The 23,029-nt window shown below is 40.8% G+C and overlaps 1 protein-coding gene across 28 annotated transcripts in view; it reads right to left on the bottom strand.

Annotated features, from left to right (window-relative positions):
* The window catches only part of Dtna (dystrobrevin alpha), a 370,573-nt gene that overhangs the window by 82,312 nt on the left and 265,232 nt on the right, over positions 1–23,029 (bottom strand). For all 28 annotated transcript variants that reach the window (XM_076554816.1, XM_076554802.1, XM_076554820.1 and 25 more), the window contains 3 exons: positions 11,130–11,215; positions 5,378–5,532; positions 1,878–1,983 (listed from right to left, as the gene is read on the bottom strand). In XM_076554816.1, the coding sequence (XP_076410931.1) occupies positions 1,878–1,983; positions 5,378–5,532; positions 11,130–11,215 (347 nt within the window). The remainder of the gene's footprint in view (positions 1–1,877; positions 1,984–5,377; positions 5,533–11,129; positions 11,216–23,029) is intronic.

The raw sequence follows: 23,029 nt of genomic DNA, 5'->3' as shown, positions 1-23,029 counted from the left end.
CAGAGGCACAATGGTGAATATCATTAAGTATTCTGTAGGCAAGGGGCAACATTAATGAAACAGAAAATGGGAGCAAGAAAAAGAAAAAGAAATGAAATATGGGAATAGAAAAACTAGATGAGAGAATTGAGTTCCTTAAAAAAACAGAGTGGGTAGTGGGCTTATTTAATAGTGACATTGCCTTTATCTAGTACAATACACTTTTCTGGAGCAGAGGGCCAGGTGCCCCAAAGATGAACAAATTATTTGGACACAGCTCCAACTTAGACTGTTTGAGAGACACCTCACTTGTTTGGCCAGGGAGTGTGAATTGTTGAGCTTCAAATCTCAAAGATTTAAAGTTAATATATAATCAAATCCGAATTGTCTTTATGTCATGAGCCAAAGATACTGAAAGAGCATCATCATCAGTTACAACAACAACAACAACACTTCTTGCTTGCTTTTAAAGTTATCTGATTAACTGGGCAAGAAAAGTATTGTCAAACTGCAAAATTTCTCCAATTTGAATAGAAAATAATCTATCCCACGTCTATGTGTTGCTTTAATAAACATTAGGGATAAAGTTGACTTCATTTTAAATTCTCATGTGGAGTATTTAGCATCTGACTCTGTTGTCTCTTGGGGATTATAAGATTATTTTATTTTGCTTTTGGACAAAATTTAAAGAACGAATTTATCAGTTCCTTTTCAATTAGAAAAGTATTACAGGTGCGAATAAATGATGATACAAAGTAAAATGTGAGGAAAGAACATGATGAATTCTGGGACCACTGCTGTCTAAGTGACATCCGAACCCCTCTCTTGGCGCCCAGGAGAGCTAAGGTTAAGTCTGGGTAACTGCTCTGGACAGGCCCTGAGAAGCAGATCTCCTGTGACAGGAAACACTGAGATGTCAGAACTGAAACCACAGCATCAGGATTGGTCCATGATGCCTCCTGGGATGCTGACCAGAACTCTGAACCCATCCTGAGTCACAGTCACCACTCACTGGCTCTTGGAGCTTATATCTACATGATTCTTAATAATTGAAAAGGAACTAATAAATTTATTCTTTAAATTTTGTCCAAAAGCAAAAGAGGATAAACTTATAACCCCTGAGAGACAGAGTCATATGCTAAATATTCCAAATGAGAATTTAAAATGAAGCCAACTTTATCCCTAATGTTTAATTAAAGCAACACATCGACATGGGGTAGAATATTTTCTATTCAAATTGGAGAAATTTTGCAGTTTGACAATAAGACTACAAACAATAGATAGGACTTTAGTCTGAGCCATGTGTAAATTTCTTTAAACCTGTCCCAGGTTGTATTTTATATTTAAATCTGGGTATGTCACTGGCAAACATCTCTAATATTAGAAACCTCTGCTACTTTTGAAAAGAAACATGCAGTGAGGTTTACATTACTCTTGTCTTAATGGGCATGCATAACCTTTAACACGGACCTGAGAGTAAACAAATTGCTCATTTATTTCCTCACCATTTCTCTCACCTATTCCTGCCTGATCCCTTTGGAAAAAATGGTCAGTGTCGTAGATACCAACACGGGAAATTCATCTCTGAAACAAATCCTAGAAAATGGCCTTTCTTGGGATCTCTCTATTGAACACACAGGCAGCATGTTAACTGAGGTTACAGTGCAATTTTAGGGTTTTTTTTTTTTTTTTGCTTGCTTGCTTGTTTGTTTTGATTTGCATTGATAATCCTAATTTTGTAGCACTTAACGGTTTAAGGTTTGGTGGGTCAGGAGGTAGGTTGGTTAAATGATCCACTAAACAAATTTCCCTAAAACTGCCATGGCCTTCATAACTATAGACTTGATGGTCTAAGCTAACCGGTTTAAATACCGTTTGGCTCAGCAGTAACTACTCACCATTTTCGACATTCGCCAGTCGATGCAGAAGAGGCAGCCACACCAGGCACTGGGGAGGAGGGTCCGACATGAGCGTGTCCAAGAAGCCATTTAATGTGACCTTTTTCTGTATCAGAAAAAGAAAAACCGCCAAAGTGCAGATCAGAGAATAATCTGAACTCACGTGCTAGCCACGTATCATTTGAGAAAGAAACACAGCACCCCATTATCTCCTTCTCTAGGGAGAAACGGAACTTGCCAAAGCGTGTTGTTGCACTCGTTTAGAACTGAGAACATCCTCTGCTTCTTGTGCCCAAATGTACGTGAGACCAGATCACCGGCACCAAGCCTGAGTCAGGAGACAATCAGAAGAGTCTGAGCCTCCCTCTCAGAGATCAGGGGCTGTGTGGAAACAAGGAAAGGTGGAGAGCTGAAACCTCACAGACTCCCAGGTGCCTCATGACACAGGCTGTCTGTAGTTCCCTGCTGGTTGGGCTGTGTGTGAATGATTTCCCTTCAGAGTTTCCTCATTGCTTACACACTGCATATTTAGTGGCTAATGTGAATGGCTCCACTGGAATTCGGGAATAGCAAGAATCGTGCTGTCAAATTCTAAAATTATTTTATTTGAAAATTTGAACAAGGATATCAAGGTGGATAGGACCATAATAGTTTTAGTAACAATGAGGCCCAAAGAGGTGCAGTGTTTTAAGGCTCATATTGTGGGCTAAACATCTTGTCTCACTAATAACTGATTCGGTATTGATGTTTTTCTGTCAGCTTACGTGCTGCATATGAATCTACTGATTTTTTTTTTAAAGATTTATTTATTTATTATGTATACAGCATGTATGATTGCTGGCCAGAAGAGGGCACCAGATCTCATTACAGATGGCTGTGAGCCACCATGTGGTTGCTGGGAATTGAACTCAGGACCTCTGGAAGAACAGTCAGTGCTCTTAACCGCTGAGCCATCTCTCCAGCCCTCTACTGATGTTTTAATTATTGTCTGTGGTCACACAGCCCCTCAGTCAGTGCCCTGCTGGCCACTCAGGCCGAAGCCTGGCAGGGATTTGGGTCCTTAGGCCCCGGCTCTATGTGTAGGTTTAAATTAAGTCTCTGTTGTTCTATTTATCAATAAGATCAGAAGTCAAAGGCTGGGGTGAAAACCTGCGAGCTCAGAGAGGCTGAGCAGCAACTAGCTGACCGTGCTTTTTGGCTGAAGGTACTGCAAGAGATGGGTCTCTTCTCTTGTTCCAGAACCAAGAGGAATCCCAGATTCTCTTCCCTGCCCTTCCCTTCCTCTGTGTCTTCTCAGTCCAAATTGCTGGCTCTCTGGCCAATTCCGCTCAGATAAGTTGCTGGCTCCACCTCCTGATTCAAGTTTCGACTTCACTTCAAGTCTCAAGGAGTGTTAGAGTATGATCTAAATGTCCCACAACACTGGATCCACTGACAAATCTCTTACTAATAGAAATTTACAGTTTTAGTTTTTCCTCATAACATTAACTAGTTTAAGTTTCTATTGGGTTGATATGTATATTGCCATCAAGCTATACATTGCATGAAGCATTAGTAAGGAGACAGTATTTTTAAAAGATATCAGAATTTATATGTCTAAAAGAAATTTCCCTTCAAAGCTATTACTCTGCATTGTATGGAATTTTCCCCAGTGAAATATTTCAAACACATCTGGAATTTCAGTCATTTATTTATTCACTATGTGCATGGGTGTAGAGGTGCTTTGACTACGTGTATGTCCGTGGATATACACATGAGTGCCTGGTGCCCATGGAGGCTAGAAGAGGGAGTCAGATCCCCTGGGACTGGAGCTACACAACTGGGAGCCTCCATGTGGGTGCTGGGAATTGAACCCGGGTCCTCTGAAAGTGCAGCCAGAGCTCTTAACCACTGAGCCATCTTTCCAGTGCACCTCCTCCCTGAATGTGGCTATGAAAACATCAAATCAAAAATAAAGTCGACTTGTTTTTATATGTGTCACTTTCTAGATTTTCCAGATGACCTTATGTACTTTGGTCATGCAATCATACTGGCTAAGTTAAAATTGATCCTGAAGTTTCCAAGATATTGCTATAATTTGGATGTGTATAAATTTCTCATCATCAAGAATAAATAAATAAATAATGATGTCATGGGACAATCTTAGGGTATTTTAGAAGGAATTTTTAGCATGAGAATATCTTATTTAATTGTTTTTGAACACACAAGTTCTTTTATGTTTGAAGGTCAGGTAGAGAAAAGACAAACACTATGTGTTTTCTCTCATGCAGAAGCTAAAATGCTCATCTCAGGGAATAAACAGCAATTCCCTAGAGACTGGGAAGGGAGGAAGAGGAGAAGGAGGAAGAAGAGGGGTGGAGAAACAATGGACAATGGGCACCAGAATGCAGCTAGGAGAAACACCAAGTCCAAAAGGAAGTCACTGAGAGTCACTGAGAGGAGAACATACTGACTCAGGGCAGAGGTGGAGGGATGCACAGGAGCCCTGACCCTGAATATTAGTGTCGGCATCTTGAAGATTTCATAAAGACTTTCTCAGCCTGGAAGGCACAGGAGCAGAGTCAGTGTCTAGTATCTAGATATTATCTGGTATGTAGTATCTAGATCAGTATCTGCCATGCACGTCTTTACTCATCAGAAGGTTAGTTATATTCTACAGATGTATGATGGGCGTGACACTTGATACAATTTCAACTTTGCAGATGGCCAAGTAAAAGCAGACTGATGATGTCACTAGCTGGGTGAGCAGTGTGGTTTTCCAGTAGCTTCCATGCACATTTCTTTTCCTTTTAAATTTTGTTTCCTGTTTTAATTGAACAGACCACTTGAGAAAGCACACTTGGTTAGTTTAAACTATACAATTGTAAACAAATGTTATGTGCATGAATTTGTATTGGAGAATGAACATATGGTCTTTCCATGGAGGTATAAGCTGAAGATGCAGTAAACTAAGTGCCTTCTCTAGCAACAAGGTCAGTTGAAAGTATTACTGTGCCATATTGTGGAAGATTTAGGCAGCAGTGTTCATCATGCATTGGACCACCTCGGCAGTCATGTGGCATGTGAGGAGACTCCTCTCCTTTGATGAACACCGGTAAAGCTTTGTGTGGGGTCAGGTATGCTTCATTTGGGGCTGAGTGACAATTCAGTCCTTTTGATAATGTAGTGATATTAATGACAAGGATACTGAGGGTATATACAGCTGCAAAGACTGAATTAGACAGTAGATATAACTGCATGATTTCTGCCTTTTTGTCAATGATCACTAGTTATTATTATTATTCATGTATAAGTTATAAATATATATATGTATCAGGTATATGTAAGTATATGTTAGTTGCTGGATCACTTTGTTGAAGGCTTTTTGTCAAAGGCCATTTGTCAAAGGTTAGAAAAATATATCCCTCTGCTGACATGAAGAAGAATTTGGGCATCTGAGCATGGAAAGCACACACAGAAAGAGACTAATAGTGTTAGGAAGGTTTCCTTAAGAATGTTACCTGCTGGGAGAAACAGGATCTGGCTGACTGTTCTGTGTAACCAAATGAAGGCCCTTCAAAGACCGCCGTGGGAAGTTTGAGAACTTCCCGAAGGAACTGGTCATATCTTCCATAAACCATCACTCCACTGGAGTCAGAGATCATTGAGAAAATATCTGGTGGGAAGAAAGGTTGAAGGTATTTACTACATAAACATTCTAAAGCTTTATCTCAATACCTCTGATACAAATAATACAGAATAAGTGTATTATTTATAAAAATATAATATGAAATCTGAAATGGAGTCAGCATGATATACAGTGTTTTCTTGTTGTTGTTGTTTCAAGACAGGGTCTTGCTATCTGTCCGGTGTCTTTTTGAAGATGAGTTGCAATTTGGGTAATATTAACATATTTTAATAAGACAAAGAACATGGTTTTGTCTTGACTCACACATATTGCTGTAAAGATAAATTCTATATATGTGATAGATCCTGTTGTCGTTTGAAGGTGAAATGTCCCCCATAGGATCATGAGTTTGAATCCCTGGTCCCTATCTGCCATGGGGTGGTGCTTTGGGAAGGTTGTAGAATGCTTGGGAAGGCAGTGGAACCTTGCTGGAGGAAGTTCATCGTTGGGGCAGACATTGAGGTTCTGTTGTCTGGTCCTACTTCCTGTTCTTTCTCTGCTACTGGACTGCAGATGCAAAGCAGCAGCTGGCTTCTCTCTCCCACTCCTGCGTGTTCTTTACCTCCACAACTGGATCCCTCAGGAACTGTGGACCAAAATAAACCCCTTTCCCTTGGCTTCTTTCAGTCAGGACATTTTACCATGGCAACAGAAAAGTAGACAAAGTCGCCAACATCTTTGGAAACAGAATGAAATTGTCACTATAGAATTGGGGGAGGTACATGCATCATTTATCTAATTAGCAATTTATCCATTTGTTTCCTTATCAGAATTTTAGGGTTTGATTTAGTATTTTTGAAAAATAAAGGGTACAATAGAGAGAAGAAAGAAAGGGAAAAAGCCAACCCTTGAGTAAGTTCCCACAGAGGCAGAAAGAGTTGTAAACCACGCTGTCCAACAGGGTGAGGGCCCTGTGACTCATCAGAAGGGGCTTTGTGTAGTGAAGAGGAGCCTGGCCTCACAGATGATCTACGAGGTAAAGTCAGGCTTTCAGGTTATTCCCCAAAGTGCCTCTGGCTTCACTGAGCCTGTGAGCTCCATTCCGCCATGATGGGAACTTAATGAATACTAAGAGCTCAGTTCCCAAGGTGCTTCCTAATTCCCCTCCTGGGATTTATCAGAATGAAAGGATTTGCCATTAGTTTATCTAATGCTAATTAGACATCACTCAGCCAGGCTAGCTTCTGGGACAAAGATCATTATGCTACCTCTACTCACTTTGAGTTTAATTTTTCAAGGTCAGAATGTAGCCAAGGCTATCACAAGCTGAGGCTATTACATTTACACTGTAATTCTACATCACACATTACACACTTTTACTGGGTTATGGTTTTAGGATGGGAACTGACTCTCTTCATTTGAAATCTTCTGGATAAAAGTGACATTTCACAGTTGATATTAACCATGAGGTTGTAGAAATTCTGAGGTTAATATCCAAAATATGCAAGGAACTCAAATAACTCAACAGTAAGAAAAAAAAACTGAAAAATGGGCAGAGGAGCCAAGTAGATATTTCCTGAAAGAAGGCATACAAATTGGTTAGAAATTTATAAAGATGTTCAATGTCAATGATTGCCTAGTAAATGCAAATGAAAGCCATGGCCAGGTACCATCCCTAGTAAAACTGAAAAGAAAAAAAAAAGTGCATAAGACAATGAGTGTGAGAGAGAACTTGGAGAAAAGGGAATAGTTGTAAACTGTTGTGGAAATAAAAAAAATTCAGCCATTATGGAGGTAAGAAACACAATTAGAAAAATAGAATCACTACATGACCCAGCAATTCTATTCCTGGGTATCCATCTAAAGGTACATCTACATGAAACTAGTTTGTTGATGAACTATCTGTGCTTCTGTGTTTATGATAACATCCCTGCAACCGTGAAGATGTACAATCGACCTAAGTGTCCATTAACAAATATATAGATTAGTAAGAGCGGCACATCCCCAGTGGAGCATTGGTCAGCCACAGGAGGAGGAAATCTTACCACCTTCAACAATGTCGATGAGCTCAGAGGGCATTCTGTTAAGGGAAATGACTCTCTCTCTCTCTCTCTCTCTCTCTCTCTCTCTCTCTCTCTCTCTCTCTCTCTCTCTCTCTCACACACACACACACACACACACACAGAGACAAATATTACATGTCCAGACTCATATGGAATATAAGCATGTTGATTTCAGAAGTAGAGTGTAGGATGGTTATTACCAGCGTCTGAAGTGTTTAAAAGACAGGCAGGGTTTCAAACATGTCAAAGAATATGTAGTTATAGCTAAGGAACAAGTTCAAGAGAAAGAGCCTTCATAGAAGGGTGATGAGGTAATGAAATACGAGTTAGGACAGTTGATGAATGTATATATAGCAAATAAAAAGAATTATTTCAAGAATTCAATCAGTTAATTAGATGTAAAGCATTCAGAATAACATTTCATATATGGGACACAGTGTACACATTTTAGATATTTTCATTATTAATTTCATTTTGTATTTTTTCTGTTGCTGACATCATTCATTCATATAAAATCCCCAGTGGGAGTTTTCCTTGTGGCTCCAGATCATAACATAACTCCCTTTGTGTTTCCTATAGCATGATAACATGAATTTTCATTCATTAGGTTCATTCAGCTACAATCAACCTGACACATACTAAATTGGTAGCATTGTGCTAATCAGTGAGTATACAGGAGACCAGGATTTAGTTCTTGCTCTCCAGGAGGCTTGGTGGATTGAGGAAAGCTTGAAGGATGCCTCATAGAACATCACAGATTGTAACACCGTGGTAAGAATACTGGAAGAGCAGGGTGGATAGGATGCAGAGGGAAGAACTAATTAGGGCAAAGTGTAAAGGCCACTGAGCAGTCATCACAGAGGAGGGAACTGGCTTAAGGAAATAGGGTCAGGACAAAGGGGAGTGCAAGCATCATGCACTCAAGGATCTTTGAGTACCCTGGGAGTGGGGTATGGGCAGCAGGGTACTGTGGATGGTGACTTAGAAAAAGCCTTGAAACTTCTGCTATAGAGTTCAACTTATGGCTGGAAGATATCAAGGGAGATGCTGAAGGATTTAAATCAAGCCAGTTAGTTGGGGGCACAACCCTGGAGATGGTTGTAGAGGCAGATCAACCCATTATAGAAAGAAATTTGATAAATACAAGGTGTTTACTATAGTGTGGGTCTTCTGAACTAAAGAAAAAAACATACCCAGCAACTATAGACAAAATAAGACATCCCAGGCTTATGGACTTGGAATGTCTTAAGATCTGGATTGTTGGGGTTGAAGGGTTGCCTGGGTTGGTAGTGTTTACCTTTCAAGCATGAGGCCTTAGTTGGCACCTAGAACTCTGGGAAAATGCTGGGTGTGGTGGTGCATGCTGGTAATTTCAGCACCAGGAAGGCAGACACAGGAGGACCCTTGCAACTCACTTGCCATCCAGTCTAGTTGAATTGCTGAGCTCCAGGCCAATGAGAAACCATGTCTCAAAGGAGATGGACAAAATTCCTCCATGTGACATCTAAGGTTGTCTTCTATCACACATGCACTCAAGCACACTTGCACACAGATGTGAGTATGCATATATGTACACACATGCTTGTAAACAGACACACATAGATATACTTAAGAAAAGCCACCCAACAGGGCTGTCTAAGAGACAAGCGTTCCAACCCTTTAAAGCAGTAAATTATAAGACGAGAATAATTAAACAGAAGAGGAGGTCACTTTATGTTTTTGGTGCTCTGCCATATGCCTACAGCAAGTGCCCTTCTTTCCATACGCTGTACCAACGGTGCCACCAGAGTTAAGTGGTGACACCATGCATATTGGTTGGTGGTGGCCCTAAGTAGTTGTAAAATGGAGTTAGCATCCCTTTTATTGCATTTTCAGCATTTAATAAAATTTGCTTCATTTTTCTGTTGTTAGCCATGCTCATGTTGTTAGTTGCTTGCCTAGCAACTACACATTTGTTGTATATTTAATATTTTTATTATGTGTGTGTGCGTGCATGCATGTATGTCTTGTGCGTGTGTAGAGATGAGGACAAATCCTAGGAGCTGGTTCTCTCATCCACTTTGTGCAATCCTGGGATTTAATTTAGGTCTTCAGGCCCGTGTGCAATCGCCTCTGGCCATTGCCATCTTGCCAGCCTTCCTTTCAAATCTGACTCCGTCTTCAAGGAAGAGTGGTTCTTCCCAGCCCACGATCTGAAGATGAATGATGAGTCTGCTGTATTTTTCTTTTGCCAGTAACTGCTTTAGTAACTGTCTTGAGATGGGTGATAAGATTGGACAGGCCAGAGAGTGAGAGGAGACTGCTGAGAACTCCCCAATGGAGAACATCATCTGACACCAGGAGAGCCGAGCAGGAGCGCCTGGGTTCTCCAGAGCAAGGACTCACTGGCTTCAGGAAAGGCTCAGAAGGTCCTCATGTTTAGAAAACTACCCTTCATCAGTTTGCCTCAAACTTATTCCAATATAGGACTCTTATTCACGTGTCTATGAATACAACATTGAATGAGTATTCTAAGATGCTTTCGAAGATTTTAATTTTTGGAACATTTCTCTGATGCCCTCGGCACAAAAATAAAAATAGATATAATAAAAAATAAAATAAATAAATAAAAATAAAAATAATAAAAAAGAGCAGCCAGGCTCTTCGGAGTTTCCCCTCTGGTTTCACTTATTTCGTTAAACTTTCTTTTCTTAGCCCAATCTTGAAGAAAATGCCTCTTAGCTAATTCTGAAGCCACTTAGTGAGGAGAAAGCCATTGGTTTCTGGAACTTCTAATTTCTTGTCTCCCAGTCAAACAATAAAGCAGATAGTTTTCGATTTCTTTATTTCCTAGGCTAACCAGAGAAAAGAGGTCTGAATTCTGGCTGCATTGGTTGGTCCATGAAAGAAATAACGGATGTGAAGGAAGCAGATGGCACCCCAGTTTTGCCTTTCTGTCACTAATCTGGTTAGCCAGTGAGAAAATGTTCATACAGTGTGTCTGGCTAGATTCCGAAGGAGCAAAGGATTTTCCCTTGTTTTATTCTATGGAAGGTACCCCATGGTGGCAGAACCAGGGGGCACCTCCCAGGCTTAATAAATCCCCCGATTAAGATGTGGACAGAAACTAAGGATTAAAGGAGTGAAATCAAGTCCATAGTGTAACTTAGCAAATTGAGGGCGTGGCTCGGATCGTCACACCCTGGATTGTCAATGGCAATTGTCCTGCCCTTTCTCACACAGCATTATAAGCCAAACTCACAATATTTAGGGTAGGAGATGGGGTGAAATCGCCAATACCACCGTCATTTTAAATTAGTGAGAATTGAATACTTTAGTATCAGAAAGATTCTAGTTGGAGATACTCAGGCAGTTAGAAATAATGATAATTCGAAAGCGGAGGGGAAATGTTCATTTCATTAAAATTTATCAAATGCAGAAATATTTTTATTATAAAACCTAAAGGCCAAAGAAGACTGCATTTGAAACAGCTCTCACGGAATGAGGGAAGGTGGAGACAGACGGGGGACATGGCAAGACTAAGAGAGAGGATGCAGGGCACACAGCAGGGACAAGCAAGGAGGTGGCTTGGGGATAACTTACATCTTAACTTGTCCATGATCTTCCCTCCGCACAGCGTGGCCAATGCCATCTTGACAGCAAATACTGAGATTTTACCATGGCCTTCCCTGTTTAATGATAGCAGGAAAAAAAAGATGTTATTTAGGGTACTTCCAGTAAAGAATGTTGACATTTTCTACTCTGTAGAAATTGTAGGATACATGGCTGCATGCAATATGCAAACACATTTTAGAAAAGGTTGTGAATACAATTCAACACACATTGCTGATGAGCTGTCTGATGCTTTTGTTTTTCAAGAGACATCAGAATCTCCTAGTTTATTCACTGTACATGTCACTTGCTCAAAATATAGGCTGGTAGCCAGAGAAATATGCCCTAGATAACTGTGGGTTTAAATAGCAGATCATGCATTTTTTTTCCTTTGGGTTTCATGACATAATTTTATGCATGATTCCAGTCTCCATAATTTATTCAAACAGACTTCAGAAACTTCATATTTTATTTCCTTAGAGAATTCAAAAATTTTAAGTTAGGCTAACTATGTGGACTTTATAATTTTAAGTTCAACTTTTATTTTTTTATTATTTTTTGACATTTTATTTTATTTTTTATTGAAAATATTCTTCTCGCATACAATACATCGCGACCACAGTTTCCCCTCCCTACACTCCCCCTGGCTTCCCCCTAGCTCCCCCTGTCCCCCGATCCACTCCCCCTGCTGTTTCCCTTCAGAAAAGAGCAGGCCTCCAAGAGACAACTTTTAAGAACAGGTTTTTGCCAACTATCATTTTCTAAACACAAACCAATTGTTTGTGTGTTTGCTATACCCACTTTAAGAAGACAGCTGGTATTTTAAGAAGTCAGAACGCAGGGGCTGGAGAGAAGGCCTAGCTCAGTGAATCGCTTGCTCGGGAAGTATGAGGATCTGCGCTTGGATCCCCAACACCTACATAAAGGCTGGGTACGATGGCGCATACTTGTGATGTCACCATCGAAGAAGCAGAGCCAGACAGATCACCGACCAGCCTAGCTAAACCAATGAGCTCAGGATCAGTGAGTGAATCCGTCTCCAAAAAATAGATCGATATGTCTTATGAACACACATGCAGGATTCCTTAATAAAATACTTCAAACAGAATCCAGGAACACATCCAAAAGATTTTCCGCCATGATCAAGTAGGCTTCATCCCAGAGATGCAGGGATGGTTCAACATACATAAATCGATAAATGTAATCCATCACAAACACAAACTGAAAGATAAAAATATCTCATCTAATTAGATGCAGACAAGGCCTTTGACAAAAATTCAACACTCCTTTATAATAAAAGTCCTGGAGAGATTAGGGATACAAGGGATATAACTCAACATAACAAAGGCAACACACAGCAAGTCCACAGCCAACATCAATCTAAATAGAGAAAGAAAATGAAAACATTTCCACTAAAAATCAGGAACAAGATAAGGGTGCCCACTCTGTCCATACCTATTCAATATAGTACTGAAGTCTTAGCTAGAGCAATAAGACATCTGAAAAAGGCCAAGAGGGTACAAATGGGAAAGGAAGGAAAAACATTCTTATTTGCAGATGATATGGTTTTATATTTAAGACCCTAAAGACTCCAGCAGGAAACTTCTATAGTTGATAAACACTTTTAGCAAAGTTTCAGTCTATGAAATCAACACATGAAATCAGTAGCCTTCTTATATACAAATGACAAACATACTGAGAAAGAAATCATGGAAACAGTACCTTTTACAATAGTTTCAAAAATATCTTAGAATAACTCTGATCAAGGGTGTGATAGACTTGTATAGTAAAAACCTTTAGGGTATTAAAAAAAAAAGAAATTGAAGAAGACTCCAGGAGATGGAAAGGTATCCCATGATCACGGACCAGTAGGATTAATATTTTGAGAATGGCCATCCTATCAAAAGCAATCTACAGATTCAATGCACTCCCCATCAAAATTACAACACGATTCTTCACAGTTGAAAACAACCTACAACCTTCCACTTCATATGGAAACTTAAAAAAAAAAAAAGAAAGGAAGGAAGGAAGGAAGAAACAAAGGGAGAAACAAAGAAAGAAAGAAAGCCAGGATAGTTAAAGCAATCCTGAATAATAAAAGAACTGCTGGCGGTGTCACCACCCCTGATTTCACATTGTACTACAGAGCTATAGCAAAAAAAATCAGTATGGTATTGCATAAAAACAGACACATTGATCAATGGAACAGAACTGAAGACCTGAGTTTTAAAAAGAAGCCAAAATATACACTGGAGAAAAAATAGTATCTTCAACAAATTGTGGTGGTCAGACTGGACGTCTGTGTGTAGAAGAACACAAAGAGATCCCTATTTGTCACCCTGAACAAAAACCTCAACTCCAAATAGATCAAGGATCTTAACATAAGACCAGATTCTCTGAACCTTAAAGAAAAGAGGGTAGGGAATTCACTTGATCTACATGGGCACAAGAAAGGCCTTTCTGACCAGGGCCCCCAAAGCACAAAGACCCACATTAGTAAAGGGGACCTGTGAAGCTAAAAGGATTCAGTATAGCAAAGGACACCTCCATTCAAGCAAAGCAGAAGCCTACAGAATGGGAAAAGAAAAAACTTTATACATCTGACAGAGGGTTTGTTTCTAGAATATACAAAGAATTAAAACAAAAAACAAAACAAAACAAAAAAACCTGAACATCAACAAAGCAATTCAATTTAAAAAAATGGGGTACAGTACTAAAGAGTTTTCAGTTCTCAAAAGATGAAGCACAAATGGCTAACACTCAAAAATTTTCAACATCCTTAGCCACCAGAGAAATGAAAATTAAAACTATTTTGAGAGTTCATCTTACACCAATCAGAATGGCCAAGATCAATAAGGCAAACATTGGCACATACTGGCACACTTACTCACCACTAGTAGAAGTCAACACTGGTACAGCCCATGGAAATCTGCATGGAAGTTCCTCAAAACACTGAAAATATATCTACCACAAAGCTCAGATATACCTCTCTTGGGCATATACCCAAAGGACTCTAAGTCACTGCAGAGATATTTGCTCATACATGTTCATTGCTGCTCTATTCATAATAGCCAGAAATTGGAAACAGCTTAGATGTTCCTCAGCTGATGAATGGATAATGAAAATGTGGTCACAATGTGTAAATTGTGTAAATTGTACACAATGTGTACATTGTGTAAATCCCATTTACACAATGGAATATTATTCAATGGGTAAGAAAGATAAAACTGTGAAACTTGCAGGTAAATGGATGGAGCTGGAAACACTCTTCCTGAGTGATGCATACCAGAGCCCCAAAGACAATATTGTGTGCTTTTTCTTACATATATATGTTAGCTCCCCCCCCCCCCCCCGCCACAGGGTTTCTCTGTGTAGTTTTGGTGCCTGTCCTGGATCTTGCTCTGTAGACCAGGCTGGCCTCGAACTCACAGAGAGATCATGACGGGGACAATTAACTGTAGTCAAATTTCTAAATGGTCTTATTAAATAAGAAACACGGAGCCAAATATAGGGGTGAAAACCTTAGAGAGATCACGGAAATAGGGAAAGCCACCAGCCAATCTTACCTCACCAACTCTGCAGCTTCCAAATGCAAGTTACATCCTGTCTATCCATGTCTTTATTGCCTTGCTGTTCTGTCCTCTCATTGGCTATCTTAGCCCAGCTACCTCATTTCCTTGTCACTGTCTGCCTGTACAGACCTCCAGGTCTCTATGGTTGGTACTGGGATTAAAGGCGTGTGTCACCATGCTTGGCTCTGTTCCCTAGTACAGCCTTGAACACATAAAGACCCTGCCTGGTAAGTGATCGGGTTAAGGGCATGTGCTGCCTGATTTTTTGTTTACTTAAAATGGTTGCCTTTTCCCCTAATCTCCAGGCAAGCTTTATTAAAGCACAAATAAAATATCACCACATTCCAGTACAAATAAAATATCACCACAATTAACACTAAAGGCCTTTAGAAAAACCACATGGAAATCTGGCACTGTGGAAGACCCCTAAAACACATACATGTATGAAAGGAAGTTAAATGGAGTCACCACATAATGAGGAAAACAATGCCCAGACTAGACATCATACGTTATGAGATAAAACCTCCAACCCCAGGAATGAGTAGCATCTTGTTGAGCTGTTGGCCTAAGGAGTCCCACAGAGCCTGCCCAACACCACAGGCTATTGTCCATGCTGTTGGTGACCCCCAACAACATGACAATAAGGCCTCATTGCTGAAGATACCACTGGTGTATGTCATTGAGCTTGTGTCCAAAGGGAAGTGTCACACCTACTGCCTAGTGTCCATGGTACTGGAAGTTACTATGCATGCTACAGATGAAGAGAAGTAACCACCAGTCTCACATCACCAGGGACTCTGTGACCTACAACAGCACCTGCCTGCAAGGTCTACTGGTGCAATGGTGGTACAAATGTGTGGGAGTAACCAATCAGTCTTTAATCGGATTGAAGCCCACTCCATAAGATGAAACTGACATCACTACAGTGGCCAAGAACCTGAGACTAGACACACTGTGAGCCCTACTCTGCTAAAGATACACAGCAGTACAATGACTCCTACTGACATAATGCTATACTTATACACTAGTGTGCCACTCAACCCTCTTGGAGTAGATGGTAATCAACAGAGACTCACAACTGGGCAATGTGCAGAGAGTGAGAGAGTTTGGAGCACTCAGCCCTAACTGGGATGTCTTTATCAAATCCTCCCCTGAAGTGCCAGGGATCTATATGGAAGAGGAGGCAGAAAGATTGTAAGTCAGAGGTGATGGATGACTCCAAGTAAAACATGTCACCAGACACAACAGGACTGATGCACATGTAGACTCACAGAGACTGTCATGGCATGTACAAGACCTACACAAGGTCAACCCAGACAAAATCCCAGCACAGAGAAGGGAAGTAAACACGATGTTCTACTCCTAAGAAACTATTTGCGATTTACCCCCCAGGGTAGGCTGTGTGATCAGGATTATTGGTCAACACCAAACAGACTCCATGCCTTCTGTTTTGTTTTAGTATTTTTACCTTTTTTCTTTGAGAGAGAAAGAGCACGAAGTTGGGTGGATAGGGAAGTAGGAGCATCTGGGAGAAGTTGAGGGAGGGGAAAGAATGTGACCAAAAATACATTACATGAAATAAATTTTTAAAAAGAGTAAATACAAAAAAATTTTCAAAAGAATGTGCAGAGTGTAAGAGGAAGGCCCTTAATATCAACTTCTGCCTTACACACACAATCACAAATACATACTCACACATGCATACTCACACACATATACACATACATACTCACACAATCACACATATATACATCTCATACATGCATATACACATACATACATATACACACACACACACACGCTCACATACACACATACACACACATACATACACTCACACACATACACACATATACACATACACAAACACACTTGCACGAACATGTATACATGACCCTAACATATATAAAAGTAGGAGTTCTGCTTGGACAGTTCCGTTTCTTCTGAAGCTAACAGAGATGCTGCCAAGTCATTGACTTAGGAAGAATAATGAACATGTCATTCACAAAATAACAAGGAGTATATGGAGTGTAGTGTTCCAGCGAAACTATATACCATCTGGAATAAATTGTCAATTCTATATCCCAAGAATCATAAAAAAAATCATGTTAGACATTCATGGCTGTGAGGACAGAACAGAGCCGGCTGTCCTGAGAGCACTGCATGCACCTTGGCATGCACCCTGGCATGCACCCTGGCATGCACATTGGAATCTGACCACACAAGCTTTTCTCTGTGAATTCAAGCTCTGAAGTCAATTGATTCCTCACTAGTGTGAAAGGCACAGAAATTAGAACTAGTGTGCCAATTCTCATTAGATAAATAATTTTATTTTTAAAATAAAGCAGCAAAATTCCCTTGTTGTAATGTTTTCCTTTTCAATACACAGAGGCCACAGCTGATGATGCATTCTCGCTCACATTTCTCTACTATTGTCTTTAGGCATGATGGAAAATATTCTGGTTTTAGGTGAGCTGTCTCAGACTTTTGTCTTTTGCAAACAATTCTTTTCTGTTACAGTTTGGTGTCAAAGCAGCCTATCAAATTGTTCTCTTAGTATTTAACACCCAACAAGATATTTTTGAGAGCTGGCTAAACCTGAGAAAAATTATCGAAGGTGCAATCTAAAATTGCTTCATAAATCCGTGTTTTCTTAATTTTTTTGCTTTCCTGGATACTCTGTTGCCACTCCCTGAAATCATGCAAGTTTTCCTAAACATTGGGAAGAGGGGAGTGCATACTTACTCTCTGTCTAAAATATATACGGATAACTGTGGAATCTATATTAAAAACCATGAATTATGCTAAAGTTGACTTCATTATAATAAAAAATAAGCAAGTGTTTTCCTCTGGGCTGGGCTCTCCATGACTTTACCTAGAGACAAACTGCCTGGCTTCAGCCAGGATGTTATTTTTAGGGGAAGCTCCTGGCAAGGGAGATCTGATTTTGAGAAGGAAAACAACAAACAGATCTGGATAGATCTGCACCGCCAGCCTGAGCTCAGCCCAGAGCGTTCACTTTCTCTACCTTGCCAAGTGAGTTTCCTCTCCAAAGTTACAGAATCCAGTGCCAAATTGCACCTCCCTAAGGGCGCTCTGGATTCTGACGGATGCTTTCTTGAATAGGCAGAAAACATTATCCTTCATTTAGGAGTTCTGAAACCAGAAAGGTTTGTTTGGTTCACACGTTTTATAAACGGCATCTCATCTCATGTCTTCTTGTTATTACCCATCCCCAGCTAGTATAGCACACATAGGAAGCTCTTAGCATGCTAGCTAAATTAGTGAATGCATAAATAAAAAGGCAATCTTCTGATTGACAGTGTTAGAAGAGTAAAAATTAAGTGATTGACTTTATACCCCTAAATGCCTTAAATTTGAAAGTGATGACATCTATATTTGCTTTTTTGAGGCTAGTGAAAGTATTAGTGTATGAACAAACACAAGCCCTCTGATTGGCCCTGACATCTCTCCGGGCCAAAGTTAATGAAACACCAGGGAAATCCTTCTCCTGGTCCTGAGCAAGGTGCGTTTTCCAGGAGTTTTCCAGCTGGTGTAGGGCCGATGACTGTGATTCCTTTACTCCCGTGGCATTCAGTCTCTTCCAGTTCAAAGTGTAAGTCCGACAAAAGATGAGGGCGAGTAAGGACATTTGGCTTACTCACTACTATAAACATTCTTTGGGAAGTGACGTTATTGTACCTCAAATAAAAGATTTTCTATGATGAAAAACAGTGTCAGTCAACCAGAGAACACACCATAGCTATCTTGAACTTAGGATGTGCTATGAAAAAAACCACCGTTATTCACAACTCCCAGTTACGGTCATAGGGACATTTGGGTGCATACCACTCCTATGTGCTTCCTCTGCTGTCCCATGTCCTTGCAGTGTCATGAGTGAACCATACGTTTTGCTGGTACACAGAACGGTTGTGATTGCAGTATACATCAGAATCTTTTTTAAAATTCAAAAGGCAGAAGGGTTTTGGTAGAATTTCAGGATAACTTTACATCCCAACAATTGAGGGTGCCCTGGTCCTTTCTCTAAAGTGCCTGGGGCTCAGCACTGGGCATCAGTAGGCTCTGCAAAGTGTGACATGTGACACAGAGTACAGCCTTCCAGGACTCAGTATTCTATACATAAGACCATCATATGATGGGCAGTCCCGCACAGTGGTCACAAAACAGACTAATGCTGAAATACACAACACAGTTCAAGTATTTCTTCCCCATATGTTCTGTCAGTATAACTGGAAAGGTTACACATGTGAGCATTATCCTAATGTTCTAAAAACACACAGACTGAGTCTGAGAGGGGGAAAGCACACTAATTTTCACATGTAAAATATGAAACAGAAAATGTAAAGGCAGATTAACTGAAATCAATTCCTGAACGAAAAGGATCATTATTTTCCATTCACACCATCTACTATGATGCTACATCACCTGAAACTATTTAGTCTCTGCGTGTCTCAGCAGCATCACCTCCTCTCTCGGGGAATGTTCTGATAACAGCGCCGAATCAGTACCGCTGTTGGCCCACAGTGAATGCTGGGTGGTTCTTACTTATTATTACAGCTGTTACATTGCTAACAGCTATGTGTGGTTGGGAAATGATCCCTACGGGTTCCTGTGTTCGGATATTTGATTGGCAGCCAGTGGTGCTGGTTAGGGACGGAAGGTGGTGCCTGGGTGGAGGACGGGAAGACAGGCCTTGACGACTATGGTCAGCCTTGCTTCTGGAGCTCTCCCTGTGCCTGCGGAGCACCATCCGGCCGCCTGTGCGGCAAACCCCTGCAGCTGCGGACAGTGCAACCCCGTCCACCAGGATGGATGCGAGTCAAAAGAAACCTCTCCTTCTCCAAGGTCACTTCTATAAGGTGCCTTGTCACAGAATGAGAAAAGTAATCCCCTGTTATCACCGGAAGTAATCCCCATGTTATCACCGGAAGTGACCCCCATGTTATCACCAAAAGTGACCCCCATGTTATCACCGGAAGTAACCCCCATGTTATCACCGGAAGTAACCCCCATGTTATCACCTGAGAGCCAGTATTAAAAATGAAGCTTGCTTGCAAACTGGGAACACCACTCCCTGTAATATTGGTCAGGGTGATACGAGGGCTTTTGAGTGGCCAGATACGTATGGGAATGATACTGGCTAAAAACCCAAAACCAAAAGCCAGGCACTGTCATCACATAACTAACTTTTTGAGGAAGCATCTGAAGGAGGAAGATATGACTGGATTGAAAGTTAAGATCATCATGATTGAGTTGTGATTAGTATTTTTCAGGGAAAGTGGGAGAGAATAAGAGAAGCACATTGAAACCTTAAAAACAAAACAAAACAAAACTACAATTATCTATATTGGTAGCCAGGAACACACGGTACGTAGGGTATGGACTTCATTCTAATAGCATTTGCTAGTTTCTAGAGGGGAACATGACAATTAGACATCAAATCTAGAAAGGAAGGATGAAAGGAGATTGGCATAGCAAGAGCTAAGAGAGGCCAGCCTTTGATTTTTGCTTGACTCATCCTCATGTTGTGCATGGTCTCACAGGCTATTAATGAGAAGAAGAATGAGTTACAGTTCCATCCTGTAGTATCTTGTGGGAGAACACCAAGTGAATAGTTAAACACTCTCTAGACGAGAGTGGGAGAATCTTGTGTATGAACAGAAGGACAGGAGAATGATGATCCACCTGACTGGGAAAGGCAAAGGCCTGCACAGAGCCAGTGACCCTCCACAATTCTTGGAAGTCCAAGAATTCTCTTTATCTTACAACTTTATGCCACATGATTTCTCTTTTGCTTTACTATATCCTAGTATAAAAACACAATAGCAGCAGCAATCTCCCTTAAGCTCTTCAAAGGGATTTCCTCACTTGGGATAGGGACAAAAGGTTACTGTGATAGCTGGCTGGCATTTGATGGTGAATTTTGAAGGAGAACGTGACAGGTGACGGCTCTGGCAGCAGAGGGCAGGTGGCCACCTCCTGAAGGTTTGTAGAAAGAAGAGAAAGCACCTGATTCAAGCTTTGACTCCATCTTAATATATCCTCTTCCCTCACAGCCTCAGTTTCCATCTTTGGACACGTCTCTCCCCATTCTCTCCAGGACTGTCGATCCATCAATAGAGACTCCAGAAAAGTAAGATTGTGCACATGGGACAGTTGTATTTGGGACTTTCCCAGAGAAACAGCATTTTGAGATAGAAAGTTGAGAAGAATAGAATTTCTTTAGACTCAGGGCTCATCTCCTCAGTGACAGAGTGGTCAGTGTGGGAATCGGACAGTGACATTCAAATTGTCCTCTATAGGTATCAGTGTCTGAATGAGGAAGACCTGGATGTAGAACAGAGACATCCTGTGGCCACAGAGCTGGTTGTTGCCTGTGGGGAGCACACTGCATGAGGACTCATAAGCAGGTTTTGTGCTGTGGGGAAATGCTATTCTTGGGGAACTATGGTAGTAGGAAGGTAAGTGTAGTTTCCTAGGATACAGCCAATTAAAGTGGGCTTTAACGATCATTTCAGAGTCCACATGGCCGAGTCCGGTGAATTTTAAGGCCCTGCCAAAAGAATGAGCACATTTCTCTAAATGCACATTCTCACTGTACATGGCTGGTAATCACTCTCCCGTCTTTCTTTTCCTATTTTTTAAAAATGACCTCTCTAGAGTGTAGGGTCTTAAAGTACCTTTTGATTTTTCTTATTTGATTTCCCAATTTAGAACTATGTTCATTTAAAATGTGAGGCAACCCCTGAGAAATGGCAGCAAGTGTGTTAGCAGCAGCAGCAGCAGCAGCAGCAGCAGCAGCAGCAGCAGCAGCAGCAGCAGCACATCTTTGTTTTACTAGTATCAGGCTCATTCTTATCTGTCCAAATAGAATAAGTTGCTTTAAGCACAGGCTCTGTAGTGGGTGGTAGGAAGTGACATCATGTCTCCATATTGGAGCTCATTTGGGTAAGCATAAGTTTACTATTATAAGAAATAGAAATGAACATTTATTTCATTCTTTAGTTTCTCTTCTTATACTCACTTAAGTTACATTTGGAGTGAGCAGAACTTCCTGATGGCTTGCATTTCTTGTTGGAATTCCAAAAGCTATCAGATGGAAAAACCTGGGCGCCAGTAAAACTTCCCACATAGCTATTCTATTCCAGGGCAGAGAAAGCACGGATGCTTCCAGAATAGAGTGTTAGTTGCATATGTTTGTAAATCTCCTTCACTGCAAATATCCAGGGGCTGCTGATCTACAGGAAGAGCTAGTGACAAGCATTTTTCTCTGCAGTTCTGTGAATGACTTCTTACCAAAGGAGAGTCGACTTAGAACTCATCTGGCCTCAAAATGCCATATTATCAGTAGCTAGCTAGGGAACACTTACGGCTTTGCCTTGTAAAATAATCTAAGCGATGTTTTTAAACAAATGGAGGAACTTCTAACCCTATGCTATGTATTTCATAAAGCGATCCCTTCATGACTGCTAATCTGGTCCTGTTTCTGTATTTATGGAATGGGGTACAAATTATGTTTTAGCTTTGATTCTCTATGCATTTCTAGAAACATTTTAGGACTTAGGAGGGGATGATATTTCCTTTAAAAATATTTTATGTCTGTCAGTGTTTTGCCTGCATTTATGTGTGTGCACCACGTGTGTGCCTGGTACCCATGGAGGATGTTGGATGTCTTGGAAACTGCAGTTATAGATGGCTGTGAGCCATGGTGTGGGTTCTGGGAACTGAATTTGAGTCCTCTGCAAAAGCAGCAAGTTCTCTTAACCACTAAGTTCTCTTAATCTCTCCAGTCCCATATTTATTTTAATATTTTCCATCAACACATTTGGTTGTGATTTAGACCCCCCACCCCCCAGTTCATATACTAAGGGATTGTTTGGCTTGGTTGCCAGACTGTGGCACTTTTAGGAAATGATGGCATCTTTAGAAATAGGATTGAGTGGAAGTTAGGTCATGGAGTGTGAGCCCTTAAAGGGAACACTGGGACTCCAACGCCCTCTCTCTGCTTCCCGGACTTCACAAGTGAACAGATAACTTCCGGTATCCTACCTCACCCACAGGCCCCAAGGCAATGGTGTCAAGTGAACCTGGACCAAAGCCACGGACACTGTGAGCCAAAATCACTTCCCCTCCCAACCCTCCCACCCCACCCTGGAAGTTATTTATATCATGTGTTTAACTCAGCAATAGGATGCTGGATAGTGCACATTAAAAACAAAAGGGTCCCACTCAGCCTTTAGTGGCAAATTCAGACTCCATTGTGTTCTTGTTAAGGGGTCAGGTTGGGAATTCTGGGAC

This window comes from Peromyscus maniculatus, chromosome 19, assembly GCF_049852395.1.
Source record: "Peromyscus maniculatus bairdii isolate BWxNUB_F1_BW_parent chromosome 19, HU_Pman_BW_mat_3.1, whole genome shotgun sequence".
In the NCBI taxonomy this organism is placed as follows: domain Eukaryota; kingdom Metazoa; phylum Chordata; class Mammalia; order Rodentia; family Cricetidae; genus Peromyscus; species Peromyscus maniculatus.
This window is presented reverse-complemented; position numbering and strand designations above follow the sequence as displayed.